Raw genomic sequence first — 25,464 nt, forward strand, 5'->3', positions numbered from 1 at the left:
ATTATTATTATCAAATTAAACCTAATAAGGCACACATTTCATCATTTTAATATACAACAGCAGAGCTCCTCTTAGGAAAGAAATGCTTTTTGTTTGGGAAAACACATGCAAAATGCACTTACGGTGGAAGGTAAGGCCTTGTAGCAACAAAGGAAGGCAAAGTGGCTCTGCATGAGCCCAGGGAAACAACTATATACTTTTCCCTCCGCTGGAGGGGAGAGAGAAGGGAAGGGAAAGAAGTCCCATCCAGATGGCAGTAACTCAGAGGTCACAGAACACTAGAATCTGCAGAAATCTTAGCGAAAGTTTAGGCTTCTTCATAACATAAAACTGAAGGCTCTTGAGCCAACTGCTTAGTTCTTAAAGGGTCTGTCTGGACACTCACATGACATTTGGGTACAGATATATTAAAATATTCATTCACAAGAGCAGTTGCTGTCAGGAATTTATATTCTAGGATATTACTAAAGTCATTAGAGCTACCATATTTTAAATCTTTTTTTTTTTTTTACAGAAAATTATGCCCTTTTGACTAAGTGAAAGCGTTAGTCGCTCAGTTCTGTCCGATTCTATGCCTCCATGGGCTGTAGTCCGCCAGGCTCCTCTGTCCATGGAGAGGCAAGAATACTTGACTGGGTAGCCATTCCCTTCTCCAGGGGATCTTTCCAACCCAGGGATCAAACCCAGGTCTCCTGCACTGCAGGCAGACTCTTTACCGTTTGAGCCACCAGGAAAGACCTTTTGACTAAAGTAATGGCTAAAAATGATAAAAAAAACAATTATAGGTCTTCAAAGATGGATAATGCAGAGTAAATGGCATGATAGAGCTTGTGGTTTTCCTGTTCTCTTAACCAAAAATGAGGGGAAATACCTCAAGCAGAGGCATTTTATTTTATATAATAGATTCTGTGGGGACCAAAATATGTACGATACTTGCAGAACCAAATAAATCCTTCCCTAACAAATCAGAAAGCACTGTCTTTCAAGATTGACTGGTAAAATTTAAGTAGCAGAATAAATCCAAAGATACCATCACCTGAAAATCTACAAACATTTCATATAAGGTTAAGAAATAAACGGAATAGATATAATCATGCTGGCAACTTAAGAATATTCCTGTATAATCTGCTCTTCCAGACTTATCTTCAAATCAAACAGCCAAGAAGACACCTTGAAACAGACTTTCATAGAGCAATGAGGTAAATTCAAACTTTAAACACAGAAATTCAAGGAGAGGTTAAAAAATCTATGTCATTTCTTTTTTAAAGATTTTTACTGGAGTATAGTTGATTTACAATATTGTGTTAGTTTCAGGTGTACAGCAAAGTGAATCAGTTATACATATACATACATATCCACTCTTTTTAAGATTCTTTTGTGTCCTCATTTCTGTCTCCTCTGACAATAAGATATAAATTTGCTTTTGGTGGCTTTAAGATGATCCTAAATCCTTCAGTTATTTTAAACTTAACTACTTAAAGCCTTTTGAAGTAAAAAGTTTTCAAAAGCTGACACAAGAAAAACCCTAGGCAAGACAGCTCTTCAGATCAATGAAGTAATCAATGGCACCAGGACACGCAAGCTTACTTGACCAGGAATACGGTATAACTTAAAATAGGGGTGAGTGATGGTCAGGGTAGAATATGTATCATAAACATATTTACAAACATATATAATTCTAGAATTCTGCATATCTAAGACAAGTAACCATTTCAATAATATAATTCTACTGCACAAGAGACATTCAAATTATATTATGGACATAACATAATATATAATGACATAACAAAACATAATGAGTTTAGACATAACACTCATTATTTTCTAAATCAGTTGTTATGGTCAACTCCAGGACTTTGAGATAAGATTACCTTTTGAGGGTGAACTGACATGTGGTGGGTGATTTTGATTTGCTGTGAAATTCAGGAATCAAATAAGAACAAGTACTTTTTTGGGGGGGGTTGACTATTGGCGTGAGTCTGAGTGAACTCTGGGAGTTGGTGATAGACAGGGAGGCCTGGCGTGCTTCGATTCATGGGGTCGTGAAGAGTCAGACACGACTGATCGACTGAACTGAACTGAACTGAACTGACTATTGGCTATCTGCAACACAGATAGACCATTAGATTCTGAGTTTGATGCATACAGTAACTAGATGGCTGAGGAAATTCAGGTATTCTCTTCCTCTATCTATCTTTAATAGCTAATATTCCAAGTGCCTCAGGATTTTATCATGAAAAAAACCCTCCTCTCCTTTATCTCCTCGGAAATTGCATCTGCTTCAAGGACTTAACTTCTAATTATACAGTAACTGGTCCTGAAGGCCCTATTTTCAGTCCAAATTGGCATTTCTTAGCTTTAAACTGGACTTCTAAATATCAACTTATAATCAACATCATAAATTCACCACAGTGTTGGTTTACATTTGCTTTTAGAAATGAGTCACCCGATCCCAAAGTTGAGTGTATTTACAATGAAGCAAAATGACCTTTGTTTCCAAGTCTATCATGATTTTTTTAACAAGACAACTCCAAATATGAGACTGATTTTGCCTTTAAATGGGCGAGTCTACAATCAAGAAAAGAACACATATTACCATATTACCATATGGTAACATATTACCATAAATTGGGAATACTTCTGTTTCTTATTCTGAGCTGCTAAAGATAGTACATGGACTATAGATCAAAAGAAATCCTTATTCCAAAAAATTAAGTACACCTTTATCTTAATATCTTGCAAATGGCAGGCATTCAATAAACATCTATTAAATGAATGAATCAATCTGTAGTCAAGTTGCTGCTGCTGCTGCTAAGTCGCTTCAGTAGTGTCCGACCCTGTGCGACCCCAGAGACAGCAGCCCACCAGGCTCCGATGTCCCCGGGATTCTCCAGGCAAGAACACTGGAGGGGGTTGCCACTTCCTTCTCCAATGCATGAAAGTGAAAAGTGAAAGTGAAGTCACTCAGTCATGTCTGACTTTTCGTGACACCATGAACTGCAGCCTACCAGGCTTCTCTGTCCATGGGATTTTCCAGGCAAGAGTACTGGCGTGGGTTGCCATTGCCTTCTCCACATCCTTGCAATCTGCAGTAGGGAGAAAATGGAGCCACGTGAGAAATAGAAGACTGAGACCATTTGAAAACTGAAGGCTTCCTTAGCCCGATTTACAAAGATCTGCATAGGCCTCTCCTGGGTTTCTGTAAGAAATGTGAGCATATACGTAGGGCTTTATCAGTTAAACCCATCAGTCACACTGAAGGTGAAAACATCCCCTAGAGATGGGTTTGACAGCAGTATGGCAAAAAAACCACAAAACCTTTAATATCTGTATCCTCTGCTTCTTGAAAGTTGACTTTACATCACTTTGCTTTTATGAAGGACCTACATAAGTACCTGTATTCACAAACAAAAAAAAAAAATCAAAGAGGATTTTGCTTTTATGAAAAAAGGCATTTGTTTTCCTGAGAATCGTTACAGAGGCAGTGGGCATCCCAGGCAGTGAGCGAGGCACCGTCCAGCTCCTTCCCAGGGATCTACATTCAGCATCTCATCATCCACTATGGCTTTGAACTGTGTTTGTGACCATCTGTGCTTCATCCTGACTTATTCTGTGCATCTGTGAGTAAGATGTGTCCTAAGGTAACTGCTTCACTTTACTCCAGCTTTCTAAAAGGTTTCACACGAGTGCTCTACTTTCTGATATCAGGGGAACCTTGTATCGAACTCTCCCACACCACCCTCATTTTCTTCTCTTAGAAATATTGATAGTAAGATGTTTTCCCCCTAAAGTTAATACATAGTAATAAGAAAGGTCCAACAAACTGCAATGGGCAGGGAGAAAAGTCTTTAGATTAGAACAGAATAAAAAGAATTTGATGATGCAGGGGCATAACTATGACCAGCAATTTATGGTGACTGTGGTGATATGTGGGCTTCCCAAGTGACAGTGGTGGCAAAGAACCCGCTTGCCAATGCAGGAGATATGAGAGATGCGGGTTTGATTCCTGGGTTGGGACGATCCTCTGGAGGACGGCATGTCAACCTTCTCCAATATCTTGCCTGGAGAATCCCATGGACAGAGGAGCCCAGCGGGCTACAGCCCATAGGGTCACAAAGAGTTGGATATGACTGAAGCGACTTAGCACGCACACACATGGTGATATGCTCCAGGATTATGAGCTTTTAAAGACTTCTTTCTCCCTATGCTAAATGGTCTCAAGTGGCTAATTTTTTTGAGCTATGAAGTCCACTTTTAATTTTCTTTTCTCCCTCACTGGGAGGCTATCAACCTTTGCTGCCAGTGTGCCTCTCCCTTTCTAACCTGCTGTTGGCTGAGAAACCAGATAACCAGGTTATCAGAGAACCCAGAAAGTTCTGCTTGAGACTGAACCCTAGGACCTGTTTTTTGACCCTTGGCTCACTCTTTAAGCACCTCTTTTTTCACCCCTCTAGCACTAGGGATTTAGCTGGCTGGCTTCTCTTCCTTTGACACTGTTGCCAAGTGCTTTTTTCAACCTGGTGTTCTTTTCTCTAGGCTGGCTATGAATACGTTCTGTCTTTAATCTTTACTGTCTCCTCTGAAAAGCATAGGTCCGTCTCTTTTGTGAGAAGTTTACTATGAATCACTCTAGAGACATACAGTGGAAACAAGGAGAAAATGGTTCAGGAAATCTTATAAAATCTGTATTGTGATTTTGCTCCTTAATCAGTATTTACTGACTGCCCCACTTGGATACCCCCAGCAGACTACATGCTCAATTCTTTCCTGACTATACTACAAGCTCCTTGAATGAAGGTATTTTACTTTTGTATGCCCCAAACCAAACTGACACACAGTAGACTTGCAGTACATGCCCAACTATAATTTAATGATTAAAAATGTCAACACACTGAATTAAAGATGTAATTGAATGAATGAAATTGATTATTGGTACATTTCAATCCAACATCAACTAAATGAATTGCTCGGGAAAGCAAAATCAAGCTAAGATTCAATATTTGAAAGAAAACACTATATTTGCTTTATGAAAAACTCTGTATAAGAGTTTGCTGGTAAACGGATGATTTATCATCTTCATAGCAATAACACAGTACCCACTTTCCTTGTAATAACTAAAAAGAATGAGTTGTCAGTTTTGTCAGAAAGCTAAACCTGAACCTTTGACTCATTGCTTAGTTTTATCATGTTTTCCACAAATAGCATTTGCAGCTGTTTATGAACGCATTTAAAATGAGTTCTGTATCAAATAAGAAATGACCATCTTCTTTAAAAACTTAGCTACTAATATAAGTCTCATTTGTAATCTTTCAATTTTGTGACTAAAAATAAAACAAAGTCACACTCAGTGCTTTAGCCTAGTACTAGCTAAAAAGAGGAGAATGGTTGAAAGGAAATTTTTTTTTTTTAGGTTGTTAAATTATGTGCTTTAGGAACAGTAAGTAGTGCCATCTCAGAGACACTGTAGTTGGTTTCCAGTCTCTTCCTTTCCTTCAGACAGAGACTGTTCTTTCTTAGCCAACAAGCTTCCCTTTGTTTTGATTTATATCACTGGCTGAATAACCCCAAAGCACCACACAACACGGTGCGGCGTGGAATGGAAGACTGTGACTGAAAGCAATTAAGAGCTGCAGGCAGCGTTTTGGCACTCAGAACCCAAACACGGACTTACTTTCCACAAGTGATGGGTTTTTGAGAAATCCATTTTCGAAGCTGACATACATTTTAATTGTAAAGAAGTTAAGTTCTGAAAAGATCACAGAACCTTGTGGGGAGAGGCTGTTGCAGGTTCTTCAGCTACAGGCATCACACCATAAATATGCCCTCTGTTATCCTGTTAAATAACAATTCCATATCATATCTTCTCAGTCTTCTCTAAACCCCTATCTATGCTCCATCTCTCTCTCATTCCTCCCACCAATAAACCCACATAACCTATAGTAGCTGTCTCTCCAAACTCTGAGAATTGAGTACAAGCACAATGCCAATCATAAATCTACACACTTGTTGATGGCAGTGCAAATTAGCAAACCTCTAAGAAGAGGAACTGCATGGCTGAAAGACAAAAGGGGGAAAGAAACTTATTTTTCATCATTTCCTTCATTTCAACCCGTTAAAAAATAATGAAATGTACAAGTCTCTACTCCTGCCTAAACTGCTCTGCTGGTTATCTGTATACTCCATTAGCTTCACCTTCTTCCATGGCCTATTATCATGTCCCAAGTCTTCCATTTTATTAAAAACAGATAAAATAAAAATTTGAAAATCTCCCTTCCCCAAGACTCTGAGGTCCCTTCTAGCTGCTACCCTCTGTCCTCAGCCAAGTTTCTTCACAGAGCATTCACTCTCATGTTCTTCCCCTCGTCTCTCACTGTTACCTCAACCCCACTATAGTCTGATCTTTCCTGAAACCAGTTTCCCTTCAGTTGCCAATAGTGAAGTGAAGTCTCTCAGTCGTGTCCGACTCTTTGCGACCCCATGGACTGTAGCCTATCAGGCTCCTCCGTCCATGGGATTTTCCAGGCAAGAGTGCTGGAGTGGATTGCCATTTCTTTCTCCAGGGGATCTTCCTGACCCAGGAATCAAACCCAGGTCTCCCACATTGCAGGCAGACGCTTTACCATCTGAGCCACCAGCGAAGCCCTAGTGACTTCAGTTGCCAATCATCTCTGCTAACCAATCTAATCTACCTTCTTAGGTGTTATCTTGGGTTACTTCTGATTCACTATTACTGACCACTCCCTCCTTGAACTTTCCTCCTGTGGCTCTCATGGAGCCTATGATTTTACAATGAATGCTCTTTCTCAAATGCCTCCACTGGATCACCCAACTTCCTCCTTTTGATCCTTAAATGTTGGTATTCCCCAGAGTTCCAGTTTTGACCATTTTCTCATTTTTTTTTTTCATGTATCTTTGTACAAACCATTCAACACCACAGATTAAACCACCTCTTTCATGTTAATAACTCCCAAACAGACCAGACTTCTTCCTGAGCGCCACTCACATTTCTCACAGCTGATCATGATCCATGAACTGACCCACGGAACCAAAGATACCTCCTTTCTCTCACCTTGCTGCATTCAATCCATTATCAATCCCTGTGTAGTATAATACAACTGCACCCACTTCTCTTCATCCTCTCTTCCACCATCCTAATTCAAGCCATCATCATCTCTTAGAATATGAAAAACCTAACAGACTCTATTCTTAATCTCCTCTGTATTCTCCAAAAGAATAAAGCTTTAAAAATTAAACTCCTTTAAAAAAAAATTCAAGGATGTCCATAATATACAGAATAAAATTCACACTTCAGATCGCCAAGGTCCAGCCCCACCTGGCCCCTGACTACTACTCTTCCCTCATCTTGCACCACTCTCCTCCTCGCTCATACTCAGCCACAGGCCTTCTGTCATTTCCTTCCACTTCCTCATCACACTGTCTCCTATCTTGTGCCTTTGCAACTGTTCACCGTACCCAGAATACTCTTCCCTCTTGTATGTTAACTGCTTTTACCAGTTCACCTGATCTGAAGTAGACTCCCCTACCACCTTTATTTTCTAACTTTGCATTTAATGTTTCTTTCACAACATGTATTCCAATTTACATTCTGGAAGTCCTCTTCCAAACAGGAAGGAGAAAGGTGCTATCTTCTCCCTTTCCTCTCACTTGCTGACCAGAATGGATATATAATAGCAGGAGCTCAAGCAACTCAATAAGTATTTGTTGTTGAAATGAACTATTAACTGAACCTGGTGGGTGAATTCTTTCACCACTAACATGCGTAACTATCAACTTCATTGTTATACAACATAGTGTAACACTCTTAAATTAGACTCTATTTTATTTGAACTATTCCTTCATTCTTCATGACTTGTCAGAAAGCTTTCTAAAGAAAAAGAACTCGCAGTTTGGCAAGCTGACAGAGATATATGGATAAGCTTCAAAGACCTCAGTGATCTTTACAGCATGAATTAGTTCCACTTCTATACTACGGGTAGACTTTGTATGCTCATTTTCCAGCATGAATAAGCCATAATACAGAGTGTAATTAATCAGAATGTCCCCAAGGTTATGTGAGTCAGTAATAAAGCAACAATAAAGTCAGAACATTACATATTAAGAAGCCAGTTATAAAAGAAATTTTAATAAAATGATCACTATTAACAACTGGTCAACAAGCTGCTTTCAATAAATGCTTCTTGAATTAAACTACAAGTACTGAAAAGAGATAAAAAGTAATATCTTCCCTCTTAAAGGGAAGATAAAGATCTAAGAACTCTAATGAAGAGTTCTAATGAGCTCCATGATCTAGATTAGATCTAAGATTTGATGATCTAAGAAATCTGAGAATATAAGATAACACCACTAGATAAGAAATAAGTATTTAATGAGTATTGGAACAGAGCTGCTGTGTAGATAGTGAGTGGGGTGAGTTCTTTTCTAGCTGAAGTGGCCTGGCTTCACACAGGAGTAACATTTAGTACAGTGCTACTCAAGGAACACAGGATTCCTCAAGGATGGAAAGATTTCAGTACCAAGAATGGCAGTGTCTGGTAGGCAAAGGTTAAAGAAAAAGAGGCCCCAAAGCAAACAGCATGCATGCTAAGTCACGGCAGTCGTGTCTGACTCTGTGCGACCCCATAGACGGCAGCCCACCAGGCTTCTGTCCCTGGGATTCTCCAGGCAAGAACACTGGAGTGGGTTGCCATTTCCTTCTCCAATGCATGAAAATGAAAAGTGAAAGTGAAGTCGCTCAGTCATGTCTGACTCTTCGAGACCCCATGGACTGCAGCCTACCAGGCTCCTCCACCCATGGGATTTTCCAGGCAAGAGTACTGGAGTGGGGTGCCATTGCAAACAGCAGACAGAGCCAATTTGGCAGCAGTGTGAAGACCAACTGAAGTGGGAATGATTATGAAGAAGGTACTTGGAGTTTTAAATTAGACTAGTTCAGATTAGGAAGGGTGAACTTGATCCCTCAGGGAACAAGTTTCTTTCTTTTTTCTTTTTTTCTATTAAAACTTTTTTTTTTCCTACTATGAAACAATATTGTTTGGTCAGTTGGTCACATTTGTGTTCTAACTCTTTTTTTTTAAACTTATTTTTTATTGAAGTACAGTTGAATTACAATGTTAATTACTGCTATACAGCAAAGTGACTCAATCATACATATATGTATATTCTTTTTCATATTCTTTTCTGCTATGGTTTATCACAGGATACTGAATATAATTCCCTATTCTATACAGTAGGACCCTTGCTGTTTATCCATTTTATATATATATCAGTTTGCATCTGTTAATTCCAAACTCCTAATCCAACCCCTTCCCACCTCCCTCTGCCTTGGCAACTACCAGTCTATTCTCTATGTCCTTGATTCTATTTCTGTTTCATAGATAGTTTCATTTGTGTTGAATCCAGATATAAGTGATATCATATGGTACTTGTCTTTCTGACTTAATAGGACAATCTCTAGTTTCATCATGTTGCTGCAAATAGTATTATTTCATTATTTTTTATGGCTGAGTAGTATTCCACTGCATGTATACATCATATCTTCTTTACCCATTCACCTGTCAATGGACATGGTTGTTTCCACGCCTTGGCTATTGTGAATAGTGCTGCTATGAACACAGGGGTGCTTGTATCTTTTTGAATTATAACTTTGTCCAGATGTATGCCCAGAAGTGAGATTGCTGGATCATATGGTAATTCTATTTTTAGTTTTCTGTGGGATTTCCATACTGCTGTCCACAGTGATTGCACCAATTTACATTCCCACCAACAATGTAGGAGGGGGAACAAGTTTCTAAGTGGAAAATGACATTTGAAAAATAAATTTGGAGTCAGAATACAGGATAAATTTCAGGAATGGAGAGATTAGAGACAGAAAATTAAGAAATTTTATTATTATGCCTGAATTATTGTAATAAAGGCATAAACTATGTATACAGAAGCAGTAAGAAGGATGTGTGCAATTTGTGAAATGGTAAAATAAGACTTAACTGTTAAGTAGAGATTAGATGAACTTTATCCTCTCCTAAAAGATTATTACTTCTAATATACACCTCAATCATTTGGTTTAAAAACCTATACAATTTTCCTTGCCCCTCACTCCCTAGAGTTCTCTTTCTCAGACATTTGCTGTTTTCTGCCTCCCATCCCCCAGACTGGCTTTTCCAACCACATAATATATTCCAGCCAAAACAAAGGACTATATTTACTAGTTCCCTAGACACACCAGGAAATTCCCAAACCAATGACTTTGTTCATGCTATGTCTTCTTTAACATCCTCTCCCCATTCTATGTATCCAAAGTCTAGACATTATTCACATCCGAGGTCAATGCTACTTTTCCTATCTAGCTCTCCCAGAAGCCCCAACTCAGAGCAAGCATTGCCTCCCAATACTCTTCATTTTCCTCTAAAACACTCTTTTCAAAAAGCTTACACTTGTTCCTTATTTCTTCTGACAAACTGTAATCTCCATGGCAGACACACCCAATTTATTTCCTCCTCCTTTCATACGTAATTGAAGATCTTAATAAATAATACATGGCAACAGTAAAGATCTTGATAAATAATATATGGCAATTATATACAGCTAAAAGCACAGACTCTGAAGACAGCCTGTTTGAGTTTGAATCTTAATGCTGCCATTTATTAGCTATGCGACCATGGGCAAGTTACTTAGTCTCTCTGTGCTTCAATATCTTTATGCATAATGTAGAGACAATAAAAGTAGATCCTGGAGAAAGAAATGCCAACCCACTCCAGCATTCTTGCCTGGGAAATCCCAAGGACAAGAAGTCTGGTGGGCTACAGTCTGTAGGGTTGCAAGGGTCGGACACGACTTAGCGACTAAACCACCACAGCAAGAGTAGATATTTCATAAAGCTGTCAGAGGAGTTGGCTTAGAATAGAATAAGTACTATAAAACTGTCTATTAAATACAGTGGAAAAATACTAAATATTCTGTGATAGGTGAGTGAAGCTTTATTTACAGAAAGCAAAATGTCAAAAGCAAAGCCAGTCTCTAGGTACAAAATAGGTATATACAGATTCTTCTTAAATCTATGTATGCCCTAAGGGTTGCTGCTGCTAAGTCGCGTCAGTCGTGTCCAACTCTGTGAGACCCCATAGGCGGCAGCCCACCAGGCCCCCCTGTCCCTGGGATTCTCCAGGCAAGAACACTGGAGTGGGTTGCCATTTCCTTCTCCAATGCATGAAAATGAAAAGTGAAAGTGAAGTCGCTCAGTCGTGTCCGACTCTTAGCGACCCCATGGACTCCAGCCATGGGATTTTCCAGGCGAGAGTACTGGAGTGGGGTGCCATTGCCTTCTCCGGCCCTAAGGGTTAGCTGTGCCCTTTTAAATCTTCCTTATATTAACAACGGTCTTGTTATGTCAAACAATTTAGTTTGACGTTTCAACATTCTGAGAAAATATTTAGTTCAGCTTCCTGTGACAATAAGACACCCAATTGATCTTCTTGCCTCCAGTCTTACCCTCTTTATCCTTCCATGCTCACAGAGTATCTTTCTAAAATGCAGACCTAATGTTTTCCCACTGCTGCAAATCCCCTCCATTCTACCTCCCTTAGGATAAAGTTTAAAATCCTTAGAGTCTCATACACATTATCCAAAATGGCCCCTGCCTCGTCTTCAGAATCATCTCTCAACACTTTTTACCATGAAACCTAATCACCTGGCCACACCTCAAAGACTTTTTGTATGTCATTCCTCTGCTAGAACATCTCTCCATTCGTTTGCTAGGACCACCATAACAAAATACCGATGGATAAAGAATCCACCTGCAAAGCAGGAGATGTGGGTTTGACCCCTGCATCAGCCAGATTCCTTGGTGGAGGAAATAGCAACGCACTCCAGTATTCTTGCCTGAAAAATCCCATGGACAGAAGGGCCTGGCGGGCTATATAGTCCACAGGGTCACAAAGAGTCAGACACGACTCAGCAACTAAGCACAAGCACAGGCTAGGTAGCTTAAACAACAGAAGTTTATTTGCTCACAGTTCTGGAGGCTAGAAGTCCAAGATCAAAGTACCAGCAAGACTGGCTTCTCCCGAGGCTTACATATGGCTGCCTTCTCGAAGTATCCTCACATGGTCTTTTTTCTATGTGCACATGTTCTCAATGTCTCTTTTGTGTCCAAAGTTCCTCTTTTATAAAGATACCAGTCAGAATGAATTATACCCTAAAGGTCTCATTTTAACTTAGTTACCTCTTCAAAGGCCCTATCTCTAAATATAGTCATATTCTGAGGTTATGGGGTCTAGGGCTTCAATTTACAAATTTTGGAGAAACACAACTGAGCCCACAATAAGGCCTTCTTTTCTTTGGTCAGGCTAATTCCTATTTGTTTTTCCAAGATTGGCCCAAGTCTTCCTATCCAGGCAGATTTCATTGCCCTGTCTCTGTGTTCCCACAGTACTTCTGTGTGCTGCTCACTCATAAACACACTATCCCAATTGTCTCTTTCCTTCTTCAGATTGTATTCCTTAAGAGCAGAGAATAAATCTCTAGCACTTAGCACAGTATCTATCCCATTGAAGAGATTTATTAAAGATTTGATTATTTAGGGAACACAGAAGAAAGAATATGAGCTTTGAATAAAGGCAAGCATGAGTTCAAATCCTGGTTCTAATATGCACCTATGATTTTAAACTGGAGAAGGCAATGGCAACCCACTCCAGTGTTCTTGCCTGGAAAATCCCAGGGACGGGGGAGACTGGTAGGCTGCCATCTATGGGGTCACACAGAGTCGGACACAACTGAAGCAACTTAGCAGCAGCAGCAGCATGATTTTAAACAAGTCATTAAATGTTGATCTTCAATTCTACATAAGGTACTTATAAAGATAAATGACTTAATTATAATATAAGCATCCATTTTTTAGGGTTGGTAGATAGTGAGTGAGTGAAGTTGCTCAGTCATGTCCAACTCTTTGCGACCCCGTGGACTGTAGCCTACCAGGCTCTTCTGTCCATGGGATTTTCCAGACAAGAACACCCGACTGGGATGCCATCTCCTTCTCCAGGAGATCTTCCCAACCCAGGGATTGAACCTGGGTCTCCTGCATTGTAGGCAGAATGCTTTACCATCTGAGCCACCAGGGAAGCTGGTGGTACATAGTAGATGCTCGCTAAACATCAGAGTACAGATTCTGGGATTGCCTGGGTTTGAGACCCAATTTCCCCACTTAGTAGCTGAATGACCTTGGGTATGTTAACTTCCCCTCTGCTTCAGTTGCTTATCTAAATAAACATTTCTCACTGCTAATGTGGGGATGTTTACTATTATATGATCACTTAAGATCTAAACAAAAATGGCTGGATATCATGAGTAATTTACTTCCTTCAATTATAAAGTTATTTTAAATGTGAATATTACTTAAATGCCTCAGACTTCTTACCAACCACATAGGATAGTAACTAAAGAGGTTCAAAAACTGTTATGGATAATATAAGTAAAGATCAAAATAAACATTAAATAATAAATTTTCATGTGTCTCATTCCTTATTTTGGTGTTTAAACATCCTGAGTATTGAAGTAAAAATCTTATCAAGTTTTTCTACTCTCTGTGACTATGGATGTTAATCATTTGTAGTAGAGAATACTACTTCTTGGCTCAAATTTTCAATTTCAGAACCACTAAACCTTTGAACTAGAAAGGCCAATCCCATCATGGCTTACCTAAGTAAACAGGTGGATTTGTAATGGGCTCTTAGGGTCTTAATGAAAAGCTCTGTGAAGGACAGGCATTGCAAGCAGAGAGAACACCTGGTTCACAAGTACTAAAGCGGGGTCCATCTCTTATTCTAGATATTCAAGGTATGTAGTAGGAACTAGTATTAGAAAATAATGCTGGAAAATGCTTTTTAATCATCCAACCTTTAAGGTCAGCAATAGGTAAAAGTTATCTGACCTATAACTTTGAAGTAAGGCAGATCTAGGTATGAATCTCCACTTGTTACATAAGCACAGTTTTAGAGCCTTAGATTATGCAAGGGGGTTATTATAGTGATTAACTGATCAAATGCACATAGAGCTCATAACTGAGATGCCTGGCTGACTGGGAGGTACCTAGCCACACAGTGACCCCATGGACTGTAACCTGCCAGGCTCCTCTGTTCATGGAACTCTCCAGGCAAGAATACTGGAGTGAGTATCCATTCCCTTCTCCAGGGGAATTCTTCCTGATCCAGGAATCAAACCCAGGTCTCCTGCATTGCAGGCAGATTCTTTACCATCTGAGCCACCAGGGAAGGCCCAATAGTGATTAATCGATCAAATGTATGGAGAGCTTATAACTGATATGCCTGGCTGATTGAGAGTAATCAAATGTTTGTCTTTCTCACACCTGTAATCATATGAATAAACACCTGTAAAATATCTTAAAACCATCTTTCACGTAGTATGTATTTGCTGAGTGTCTGAGGCTTACTGAAAATGACTTAATTTTAAAAACAGAAAGCTGGCCAGTGCTTTCCCCAGCCACCCAGGCAGCCTTCCAGCTAGAGCCCCCGCCTCCACATCTCCTCCAGAAATTGAGACCCGATCATCCTGCTCACTCTGCAGCAAGAAATCCAGACTTTCAGGGAGAGGAGGGAACATCAAACAGAAAGTCTGCAAGGACATAGTCTCATCAGGAAAAACTCTCCCCAAACTGCAGAGCCTCAAGTCAGGGGGTAGGGGGTGTGGGATGGAAGAGGCTCCTCTAGTCAGCTGGGTGAGGTGAAGAAGGTAGGTGGGACTTCCAAGTTCCGGAAACACCCTGGAATCTTCCCCAAGAGCTGTCAACAGGTCTCCCCTTCACACAGACTGCTGCTGCTGCTGCTAAGTCGCTTCAGTTGTGTCCGACTCTGTGCAACCCCATAGATGGCAAGCCACCAGGCTTCCCTGTCCCTGGGATTCTCCAGGCAAGAACACTGGAGTGGATTGCCATGTCCTTCTCCAATGCATGAAAGTGAAAAGTGAAAGTGAAGTCGCTCAGTCGTGTCCGACTCTTAGCGACCCCATGGACTGCAGCCTACCAGGCTCCTCCATCCATGGGATTTTTCAGGCAAGAGTACTTTAGTGGGGTGCCATTGCCTTCTCCGTCACATAGACAGAAGTCAACAAAAAAAGAAACCTGCCTGATTAGAAGATAAAACAACAGAAAGCTGGGATAACGGCCGAGATAAACAAGTGTCTTCATCCCTGCCCATTCTCCTCACCAGTGTCTTTCACAATTTCTTCCCAAGTATCACCACACCAGCAGTAACATGCTATCTGGAGATCACTGTAGCTCAGACTTCCAATTCTATAGCAAAGATTAGAAGGCCAGGGGAAAAAAATCACTGAAATAGATAAAACAAAACTGGAAGAATTCATTTCCTTTTTTACCCTATAGTCCATTATCGCTTGATGAATTTCCAGTGAAAAGTTAGTTTTCGACGCAGAAACTGCAGGCTTCAATAAAAGGTCCTTGGGCAAGTAACTGAGTTCACGACAATTATAATAACCTAGAAATCTTTTAAGTGTTTAGGAGACTACCTTTACTCTGGTACTAAAAGGACGTCGGTTAATATCCATTATACGCTTCAAACTGAAGGCAAGCGTCTTTCTTTTAAAAGACGTGCGGTGTCTGGCTCAAAATCAATCGCAAGAAAAGCCCAACTCAACACAGAAAGAGCTCTTTTCCACACCCTCTCGTCTCACATCACAGATGGCAACCAAGGCTTGAGATTTAACATCCAGACACTAAAGCGGCTCATCGCTCAACGATGGGGCACCAGGTGGGTGCTGTCCGGCATAGGACGGGATGCTGCCAATCCTGAAAGGTGCAGCTGGTGTGAACCCCGAGGCCAGAGCCTAATGCCCATCACTTAGCACTTACACTTGGGAAACCACCCGCTTCCCATCGCGGGGCTGAGACAAGGGGAGGACCCAGTCCTCTGGTACCCCAATTCCGGAGTCCGCGCGTGACCTCCGAGAACCCGGAGAAGCGCGGGGCGGGGAAGCTCCTCCGCCTTCAAGGGAAGATGGCAAGGGCAAGTTCGGGTCGTAAACGGAAAGGTTACTCACAGGAATGACCTGGCGTCCTCTGTCCAACGCCCAAGCTCCCTCAGGGAAAAGTCTCCAACGAAGCGGCAGCTGGAGAGCAGCAGCCTGCGCGGCCGCCGCTGCCAAAAACTACCTGGGCGTGGCAGGGACGGGCGGGCAACTTCACAACATCATCATTCAGCGACTTCGGTTTTGCAGCGACGCCAGGTCAATGACAGCCCCCACACAATCGGGGAAGAGAGGAGGAGACCCATTCTCCCAGCAGCCTGCACGGCGCCAGCGCACGACCTGCTGGGAATTGTAGTTTCATCTCGGCCACGCCCCTTAACTCGAAGGCCACGCCCCTCCCTGCTAGCCCTGAAGCGGGAGGCGGGAGGCGGGGCAGTGACCCTGGGGCCGGGGTGGGGCGACTCCAGTCCCGGTGGGCTGCGGGGGTTTGGGGCAGAGTTCCAGGCCCACAGCCCCAGTCTGGGTCGCACCGCCCCCTTGGCTCCGCGGCCCGCGCTGGGAGCGGGCCTTGCGCTCTCGCTTTGCCCCTGGGCGGGCCGGGCGCCCAGGGCCCGCACCGCTGACCGCCTGAGGAGAACCGCTGGCCGTGGTCGCCGCCAGGGTAATGAGGGGAGGCCGGGCAGGGAGGGGAAGGGCTAGGGGCCGATCGCGAAGTGAGGGAGAGCGGCTTAGTCCGCGCGCGCATCGGGAAGCTCGAGGCTAGAACTCGCCGTCATACCTCCAGCCGGAGCCCGGGCGGCTGGCGGAGCCGTGGCGGGGGTCCGGCTTCTCATGAACAGCGGCCCCTGCGCCCCGCGCAGCTCCGGTTCTGCCCGGCGTCCCGGGCCGCGTGGCGGAGAGCACCTGCGTGTGGGTAGGCTGCGCTTGCTGGGGTCGGCGGCGCCAGGTGCGCGGGTCCGGCCGCCCGTGGTGCTCTCCCGGGTCCTGGCACCCCTATCCCTGCTCTCACTTTTGGCCGCACTCACCCACGCGTGGCGTTTCCAAACCCGAGACGCCCTCCGGCCCGGCTCCGTATGCCACCTTCTGCGAGTTCGCTACAAAGTCCCCTAAAGCAGGACTCGCAAGGAAGCTTTTATATAATTGAATGCAAGCTGTGTTTTCTCCTCGTTAGTTAAGTTCAGGGTTGTGTTTTTCCCTTGTGGATTTGTTGTGTCAAGCACCTTTTCCCTCAAAACGGGATTGGAATTTGTGACAGCGCGTACGTAGCAAAGAGCCTGGCCCACAGTAGGCGCTTAGTAAATATTTTTTGAAAGCTTGAGTCACGATGCTAAGTTTGGAAAATTCTACCGAGTTGTGCGTCGCTATAGTTAAGATTTTATGGGTTCCCAACATCGCTTTGAAAAGTACAGTAATTTTAAGGCTCCACAAAGATTTAAATCGGGCTTTTTTACATTCCCGGTAACAAGGGCCTCTGTAGGATGCTTAAATTAACTCAAAACCCGAGTTCTGTAATTTGCGCATTCTGATTGTTCCAGAAAGTGTTAACCTTTCAGATTAAAGTTTTCAGAGGAACCATTCTTCATTCATTCTTCATTCAGATGAAGTAATTCATTTGATCTGAATCACCTAGAATAAATTTATTTACAAAGCTATTTCCTGATTAGCTTTTTAGATACAAGTATGAGCGATCACAGTGATGTACATGTGAATACATTCAGAAATACAAGTCTCAACTATGAATTTTTTCAAAAAGATATTCATACCTAGTGAAAGCATGCAGGAGAAAATTATAACAGCAAATTTGCCCCCTCCCCCCGCCCTTACCGGGGACAACTGCTGCCTTGAGCTCAAAATGTCTTATAAAATTATCTCTTAATAGTCTGTCACATCTAAAGCAAAATCATCAGGGATTAAGCCCCGCACAGGGGCAACCCCTTTAGTACTAACAGTTTTCACAGATTGTGTCAGTTTCTTGTAAGTTTTCCTGAAAAAATAGATAATGTAGTTGGAGAAGGCAATGGCAACCCACTCCTGTACTCTTGCCTGGAAAATCCCATGCACGGGGGAGCCTTGAAGGCTGCAGTCCATGGGGTTGCTGAGGGTCAGACAGGACTGAGCGACTTCACTTTCACTTTTCACCTTCGTGCATTGGAGAAGGAAATGGCAACCCACTCCAGTGTTCTTGCCTGGAGAATCCAAGGGAAGGGGGAGCCTGGTGGGCTGCCGTCTATGGGGTCGCACAGAGTCAGACACGACTGAAGTGACTTAGCAGCAGCAGTAGCAGATAATGTAGTTAAAAATTTTTTTTGTTTAAGAAAGAACTTACTATTATTATGTGGAAAAAGCAGGAAACAATCATGAGAACTAGGAAATTCAGTTAATCACCACATCTCTAATCTTGGTTTGTGGGAATGTATGCTGCAAGTGGCCTGGACCTTGTTTGCCTGGGTCACTGCTGAGTGTCCCCAGTGCCCAACACAGCACCTGACCCATGACAGCCATTCATTAAACACTATGGTAAGAATACTTGATTGTTTCAGATAGCAGTGTAATTACTTTCTGCATGTGAATGGTTTCTTCATTTACTTGGATTTTTTTTAGATTACTAGAAGTGAGGATTTTATAGGATCAAAAGGTATCAATGTTTTCATAGTTATCAAAACATTGCCAACTTGCTTTCCAAATGAGCCCTACCATTTGGTACTGCCACCAGTAATAACTGAGTGTACCTTTCAGAGCATCTTCTTAAGCTCTTATATGGATACAGTATTTGGTAATTCTAAGCACTTTCAGATGAAGCAATTCTTTTGATCTGAACCACCTGGAAAGTGGGCAAGGCAGGTATTGCATTATCCCTTTTGTAACACAGCAAACATCAGTGCCTTATTTTTATGATAATGAATGGCAGGAGACAAAAATAATCAAACCCTGTCAGGTCCCCCCCAACACACACCCATTCTTTACCTTTGGTCTGTAGTGAATATCATGAACAAATTGACTTCTTTCCTTAACAGTAAAATTAGATGCTGGTCTATAATTTCTGTGGTTTACAAAATCTTTTTCTTTGCCATTTGTTCAGATGTTTGCAGATGCCTTGATCAAACTGGGAATTTCATTAAAATGAAATAATGAGTCACAGTTTAGGTGAAAGAGAAATTGGGTAGGTGTAAGGGAATACCTTGCACTAGGAAATTTAGAACATTGCCACCCTTTTTAAGCAGAAAGATATGGGAATTTTGGCAGTGCTTTTGTAGCTTCCTGAATGTAAATGTAGTAAGTTACTATTTTAAACCTCTGCATCTGTTGGAGTCTTCATAAACTATTGAGATTAATATGCCATCAGTGAAAGTGGACAGGAATTATTTGTATAATAATCAGTATATTTTCGTATTTGTCAATAAATTCCAAGAAGAATGGAAATGAGAACTAAGAATCATAAGTTAAAAAAATTCAACCTACAGAAAATATTTTCACATTAAAACTGAAAAAAAAATTTTGTAAACATATGGCAAGAAGAAAATGTTATTAATTCCAAGTCTGTTACTAATCCTGATTCTTTCCCAAATTTGCTGATCAGTGACCCTAAATGATTTAATAGGTAACAAACTGATAAGGAAGCTTTGGAAGATTCAGAGTTTGCTTATAAGTAGAACCATTGGAAATTCTTGGGCATCATTTGTAGTAAAAGTAGGTCCAAAATTGCCTTTTTGTATTGTTTTTACATTTTGCTTAGGGTTCTTTGAAAGAAATAGTACAGATAAGGAAGAACAGATGCAGGTAATCAAGGCTTTGGAAATATTCAGAACCTCCTTTCAACTGCACTTTGCCTTTGTGATGGAAATCTGTGAAAGGGAAAGTCGCTCAGTCACATCAGGCTCTTTGCGATCCCATGGACTATATAGTCCATGGAATTCTCCAGGCCAGAGTACTGTAGTGGGTAGCCTTTCCCTTCTCCAGGGGATCTTCCCAACCCAGGGATTGAACCCAGGTCTCCTGCATTGCTGGTGGATTCTTTACCAGCTGGGCCACCAGAGATGCCCAAGAATACTGGAGTGGGTAATATCTGATATCTCTTGTGATATCAGATCCGAAATGGCGTTCGGTAAACAGAAATGCTCTTTAAGAACACCTTTCAGAAATGTCAGTAGTCCTTGTGTCAGAGAACAGCTGCCCAAATAGTGGTGGGTTTTGGCAACTAGATCTTTAAGGAATTGTTATGTAAATATGTTATTTTGCTTCTGTTTTTTATACTAGGATATTTCACTGTCTTGAAGATTAAAGCAGAAATCTTCTTTGGAATAGATGGATTTTTGTTACTTTCTGTGAACTAAAGCGATTCAATGTCTCTTTTGGTAAGTTTTTATAAATGTGAATCTAATTTTGTATCAACAGAGTAGTTAGATATGATATTAGTGTAAAGCCATAAGAGAAGAGTACTCTGATGCAATGTTCTTACGCTCTGAGATGTTATTTTGATCTGAATGACTTCTGGTCTTTAAACATAAGTTAAATTCTCACTGAGTTTTTGTCTCTTTAAAAAAGAGCTTCTCCTATACTTTTCTGATATACTCCCTCTATTCCTTTGTCCCATACACACTTTTTCTCATACATTTACTATCCTTACGTATTCCTCTTCCATCCAGCCTTATTCTTTAAATCTTTCAGAAATCCCTTTTTACAAATTTCCATTTGACTAAAGGTAAGCAAAATAGTATGAAAAATAAGCCCCTTGACTTAGCAAGACAAGATACATTTAGATCAATGTATAATATGATATATAGATACTAACTTGGGTTTTGTTTATATGAAGTCCATGATATCTAGTCTAGATTAAGTAGTTTTAGGACTTTCATTGTGTCATATAAAATATAATACTTTATTTGAATATTTAAATTATTAAAGCAGTAATCTTTTAAAAAGTGGTGGGTGCATATGTAATTTTCAAATACTTTAATATATTATATCTCTCTTAGTCTTCAAAATTGTTAGTGATTGTCAGGGCAGGTGGTATAATCCTCATTTAGAGTTTGGCCTAAGATTGCAAAGAATTAGAGGCAAGGATCAAACTCATATCTGCCAATTCACTCCATCAGTTGCCAAATCTGAGAGCCAGAACTATGAAGTTAGACTATATTGTAGGTTATTTGGAAAATATAGAATGCATTCACTTTGTGTTTAAAGTAAAGTTTATCTACCTAAAAGGGGAGCTTTATATATCTGGAAAATACATTGAGGTGAAATATTACCTCATTTTTCTAAAGCAGGATCTGCAAACTTTTTCTTTAGAGAGCCAGGTAGGATTTGTGGGCCAGGTATATATAGGGCCAGGTATGATCTATATATCTATATACCCTATATATAGATCACTGCTTTAATAATTTAAATATTAAAATAAAGTATTATATTCTATATAAGACACAATGAAAGTCCTAAAACTGCTTAATCTAGACTAGATACTATGGACTTCGTGTAAACAAAAACCAAGTTAGTATCTATATATCTATATACCCTATATATCTATATAGGGCCAGGTATGATCTCCATTAAATTACTCTTCTGTTATCAAAGCAGCCATAGGCAATATGAGTTAAATGCAAATAAAGGTATCTGTGTTTCTGTAAAACTTTACACACTTAAACAGGTGGTGGGTCAGATTTGATTCATGGACCATAGTTTCTGCTCTAAAGGATTATCTAAGATTTAACAATTTATGTCAGTTTGTAGGTTGGATGAGATGTAAAGGGGCATTTGATAGATGAAAATCCTGAGATTCAAAGGGCTATGTGGTTGCCCAGGTTTCCAAATTTGGGGGGAAAGACATCTTATTTAATCTATTATTTCACAATTATGGATTTTTTGGGAAAAACAGAATTTGATAGTGGGTCATTTATATTTGTTCAGTTTGTTGATAATTTTAGTTTATATTCTTCTTGCAATGATGAAATATTTAGACTCTTTTGAATCAAAACCTTCATGCTTTCTCCTCAATGAGATATTTGTGCAACTCAGATAAAGTTAATGAAGGATTCTTCCCTGTTCAAAGTTTACTGTCTGTTTGACAGGTAGGAAATAGTGTTTTCAAAGGAGCAGCAAGTAACAAAATTCCACACTCTTAGAAAAAAAGCAGGTGTTCAGCATAAACCATGTTGTTTGCACAAACAGTTTAGGCACCATGATCCATTCTTATCAAGGAATGGTGGGAACCCTCCCAAAATCCGAGTTGCTAGATACCAGCCAAGTGTCAGCCTTGTAATCAGGCCTTTCCAAGAGAGCAGTTTTAGGTCTGCTATGTTAACCCCTTTTCACACAAAGTATTAGTGACTATTGTGAAAGATTCAGGGTAAATGTTGGAAAATATATTTAAGTACCAAATTACATATAAATGACCTAACTGGTGATTATTTTTTATATGAACAACAATAGTATCTTCAAAAACTGTTTTATTATAAATTTTTTCACCCTACACAAACCAATAGAAATTTGCAAAGGAAATGATTCTACAGCTATCTAGACACTCTTAGATCCTGTTGTTCAGGGGAAAATTTTACATAAAATGGTAGGGATCTATTTAAGAGTATTGTAGTAAGATTGATAACATATACATACTATAGGAATTAAATTTAATCAGTAATTTAGGCTAACTGGGAAAATTATTAGTTTGATTAGTGAGAAATTATGGCATATTTTTAGAGAAAGGAAGTTTGATTAAGTAAGTGACTAAAACCATTAAGTAGACATGGATGGATTTATCTTAAAGACTCAGTTGATGTTATACTTTAGTAGTGAAAAGTGAAAGTGTTAGTCACTCAATCTGACTCTGACTCAGTCACTCAGTCTGACTCAGTCACTCGTGTCTGACTCTTTGTGACTGCATGGACTGTAGCCCACCAGGCTCCTCTGTGCATGGAATTCTCCAAGCAAGAATACTGGAGTGGGTAGCCTTTCCCCACTGCAAGGGATCTTCAGGACCCAGGAATCAAACCCAAGTCTCCCGTATTACAGGCATATTCTTTACTGTCTGAGCCACCAGGGGCCCAATTATACATTAATGTTCATATAAAAATGAATGTTCATGAGATGCTTGACATTAATTAAAAATCTCTTTCATATAGCTTGTTTATACTTTTTGCGGGGCATATTTTCTTCCTAAATAATGTAACATCAGCTTCACATTGCTAGTATGTTTAGGTGTTACATTTCTTTATTGACAGTATGTGATAATGGAACCTTGAGTTAAAATACAGGAAAATGTAAATTGTGATAATGGAACTAAGTCTCTTAATTTGATTTGAGTTGGTTAGAAATCTTTATCACTTTATAAAACAACATTGGTTCCAAATATATGTGGTTTAAATATAGATAAACATGGTTCCTACACCTGAGGGAAAAAATCTGAGGATCAAGATAAAATGATATGAGTACAACGAAATAATCTCTAGCTAAATACTCAGAAGAAAACTGCAAAGATGATGAAAAAGTTAAATACTAGCACCTGCAGTAAGAATGAATTGATATTACCTCCAGGGTAGAGAGCAAGAGTCAGAGATAGCACCAAGTAACACCAAAGCAGATATGAAGTTTGTCTTCTGCATACCCAGCTGCTTTTCCCTTCTCCCCCCATATGAATCCTGGCTCCAGTTCAGGCTCCTGCATGTTGCCCTTTCTCTCTGTTCCTCACTCTAGTCAACAAACTTTTTTGTATCCATGTGCCACCCTTACAGTATTTTTGATTTTTCACTTATTTAATATATTTCTGACTTTACAGGATTGTTTCTGCACTTCACGAACACAAGTTGAATCACTCAGACCTGAAAAACAGTCTGAAACCAGTACGCATCAAAATTTGGTAAGAAAATGGTTGAGTACAAATGTTCTTCTTCTGCCTCCTGTAATGCCATTTTATAGAACATAATTCTTGGTCTCCTTTACCTCTTTTTCTTTTCTTCTTATTCTTTTTTCTTCCTCTACTTAAGCTGTTCTCCAGAAGTCTATAATTGATCTCTGCTCTTCTGCCTAAACAGACTCTCCCTGAGCAGTCTCACAGGCTCCTGTGGTTTCAGTTGCTCATATTTCAGATTGTCCAGAGGTACCTAAGGTTATCCTTCAGGTTGATAGGGGACCCGGTCATCAGGCAGGACTGATGATTCTCAAATTTTTACCTGCAACTTTGACTCTTTCTTGAGTATCAGATATGTCTATAGAATACCTCTGGCTAGAGTTTTCAAAGCTATCTCTATAGCAAATTGAGTAAAACCTTAATCTTCTCTCAGACCTCACTGACCTATTGAATTTCCAGCTTTGGCAAATGAAAATCCATCTGCTAAATCACCCTCACTGGGAACTTTGTAGTTATCCTCACACTGCCTCTTCCTTTGCCCTCACATCTAGTTATATACCAAGTCTCTGAAATGCCCATGAGTCCATCCCCTCCTTCACCTGATCACTGTTACTACTCAAATCTCATCATCTCTCACCTGGACTATTGTAGGTAAACTCATTGCTTGTAGTTTCCTAGTCATACGTATAACCTCTTATGATCTCTCACTTAGGTCAGTATTCAACAGTTACCTGAACAGGCCTGTTTGTGCCACTTTCCAGCTTTAAAATTGCCATTGATTTCCTAAATCCTATTGGATAGAGCCTAAATTTCTTAATGTGGTATAAGGACTTTTAATGGTGTGGAATATGTCTGATTTCTGAGTTTCATTTATTACTACTGAGTCTTAGCACATACTTTTATTTCTGCTTGAAATACCCTTCTCGATTTTCTGCCTCTAAAATTCTTCCTCTTGCTTAAAGAGTTGGCTCAAACATCACATCTGAAGCCTTTGCTCTTGTATCTTTAATTCTGTTATGCTCCTGCAAATCTTAGACATCCTCATAAAAAGGCATTTACTATATTAATCTCAGAATGATTGATGCATATGTCTCTCCACATGAGCCCCCCAAAATAGGCATCCTGTCTTCTTTATCATCCCTGGGTAATAACATTAAATAATATTTAAAGAAACATGCTGATAAATAAATTTTTCTCTGGGATCTTCCACCTTTAATCTCTAAATCTTTATTTTATAATTATTTCTATAAAATAGAACCTGCCTTGCAAATACCTTAGTCCTACAAAATAGAGTAATCTTAGTTAGTTTTGTTTATAAATTTATCCTGATCTTATCTTCAGTTGTCATCATTTTTGTCATTTCACTTTTTACTTACTTTTAAGTCTTCTAGTTACATACCCTTTTGTACAATAGAATACAGTATCCAGTCCTAGTTTTCATTCAAGTATTACCCTTCAGACTGAGGTAGAGTTTAGAAAGTAAAGTATCTGTTGTTGGCTCTTTGCTGTTACCAAGAGAGAGGCCTAGAATTCAGGAAACTTCCACAAGTGCTGCTTTTTTTTTCCCCCCCAGCAGGGGCGAGAAGTAGGGGAAATATTGTGGTAGGATACAAACA

At 40.3% G+C, this 25,464-nt stretch overlaps 2 protein-coding genes across 3 annotated transcripts in view; one reads left to right on the forward strand and one right to left on the reverse strand.

Moving 5' to 3' along the window:
• The window catches only part of TRAK2 (trafficking kinesin protein 2), a 73,623-nt gene extending 56,569 nt beyond the window's left edge, over positions 1-17,054 (reverse strand). Inside the window, exon 1 of one of the 2 annotated variants that reach the window (XM_070770198.1) lies at positions 17,037-17,054. The gene's annotated coding sequence lies outside the window, so the exon portion shown is untranslated. Of the gene's footprint in view, positions 1-16,083; positions 16,335-17,036 lie in introns of those variants that run through there. The other variant, XM_019975021.2, reaches the window with a different exon arrangement.
• The window catches only part of STRADB (STE20 related adaptor beta), a 31,508-nt gene continuing 22,495 nt past the window's right edge, over positions 16,452-25,464 (forward strand). The window contains exons 1-3 of the mRNA XM_019975044.2: positions 16,452-16,672; positions 20,266-20,363; positions 23,777-23,857. Coding sequence (XP_019830603.1) covers positions 20,352-20,363; positions 23,777-23,857 — 93 coding nt within the window. The 5' untranslated portion in view covers positions 16,452-16,672; positions 20,266-20,351. The remainder of the gene's footprint in view (positions 16,673-20,265; positions 20,364-23,776; positions 23,858-25,464) is intronic.

This window comes from Bos indicus, chromosome 2, assembly GCF_029378745.1.
Source record: "Bos indicus isolate NIAB-ARS_2022 breed Sahiwal x Tharparkar chromosome 2, NIAB-ARS_B.indTharparkar_mat_pri_1.0, whole genome shotgun sequence".
Classification (NCBI taxonomy): Eukaryota; Metazoa; Chordata; class Mammalia; order Artiodactyla; family Bovidae; genus Bos; species Bos indicus.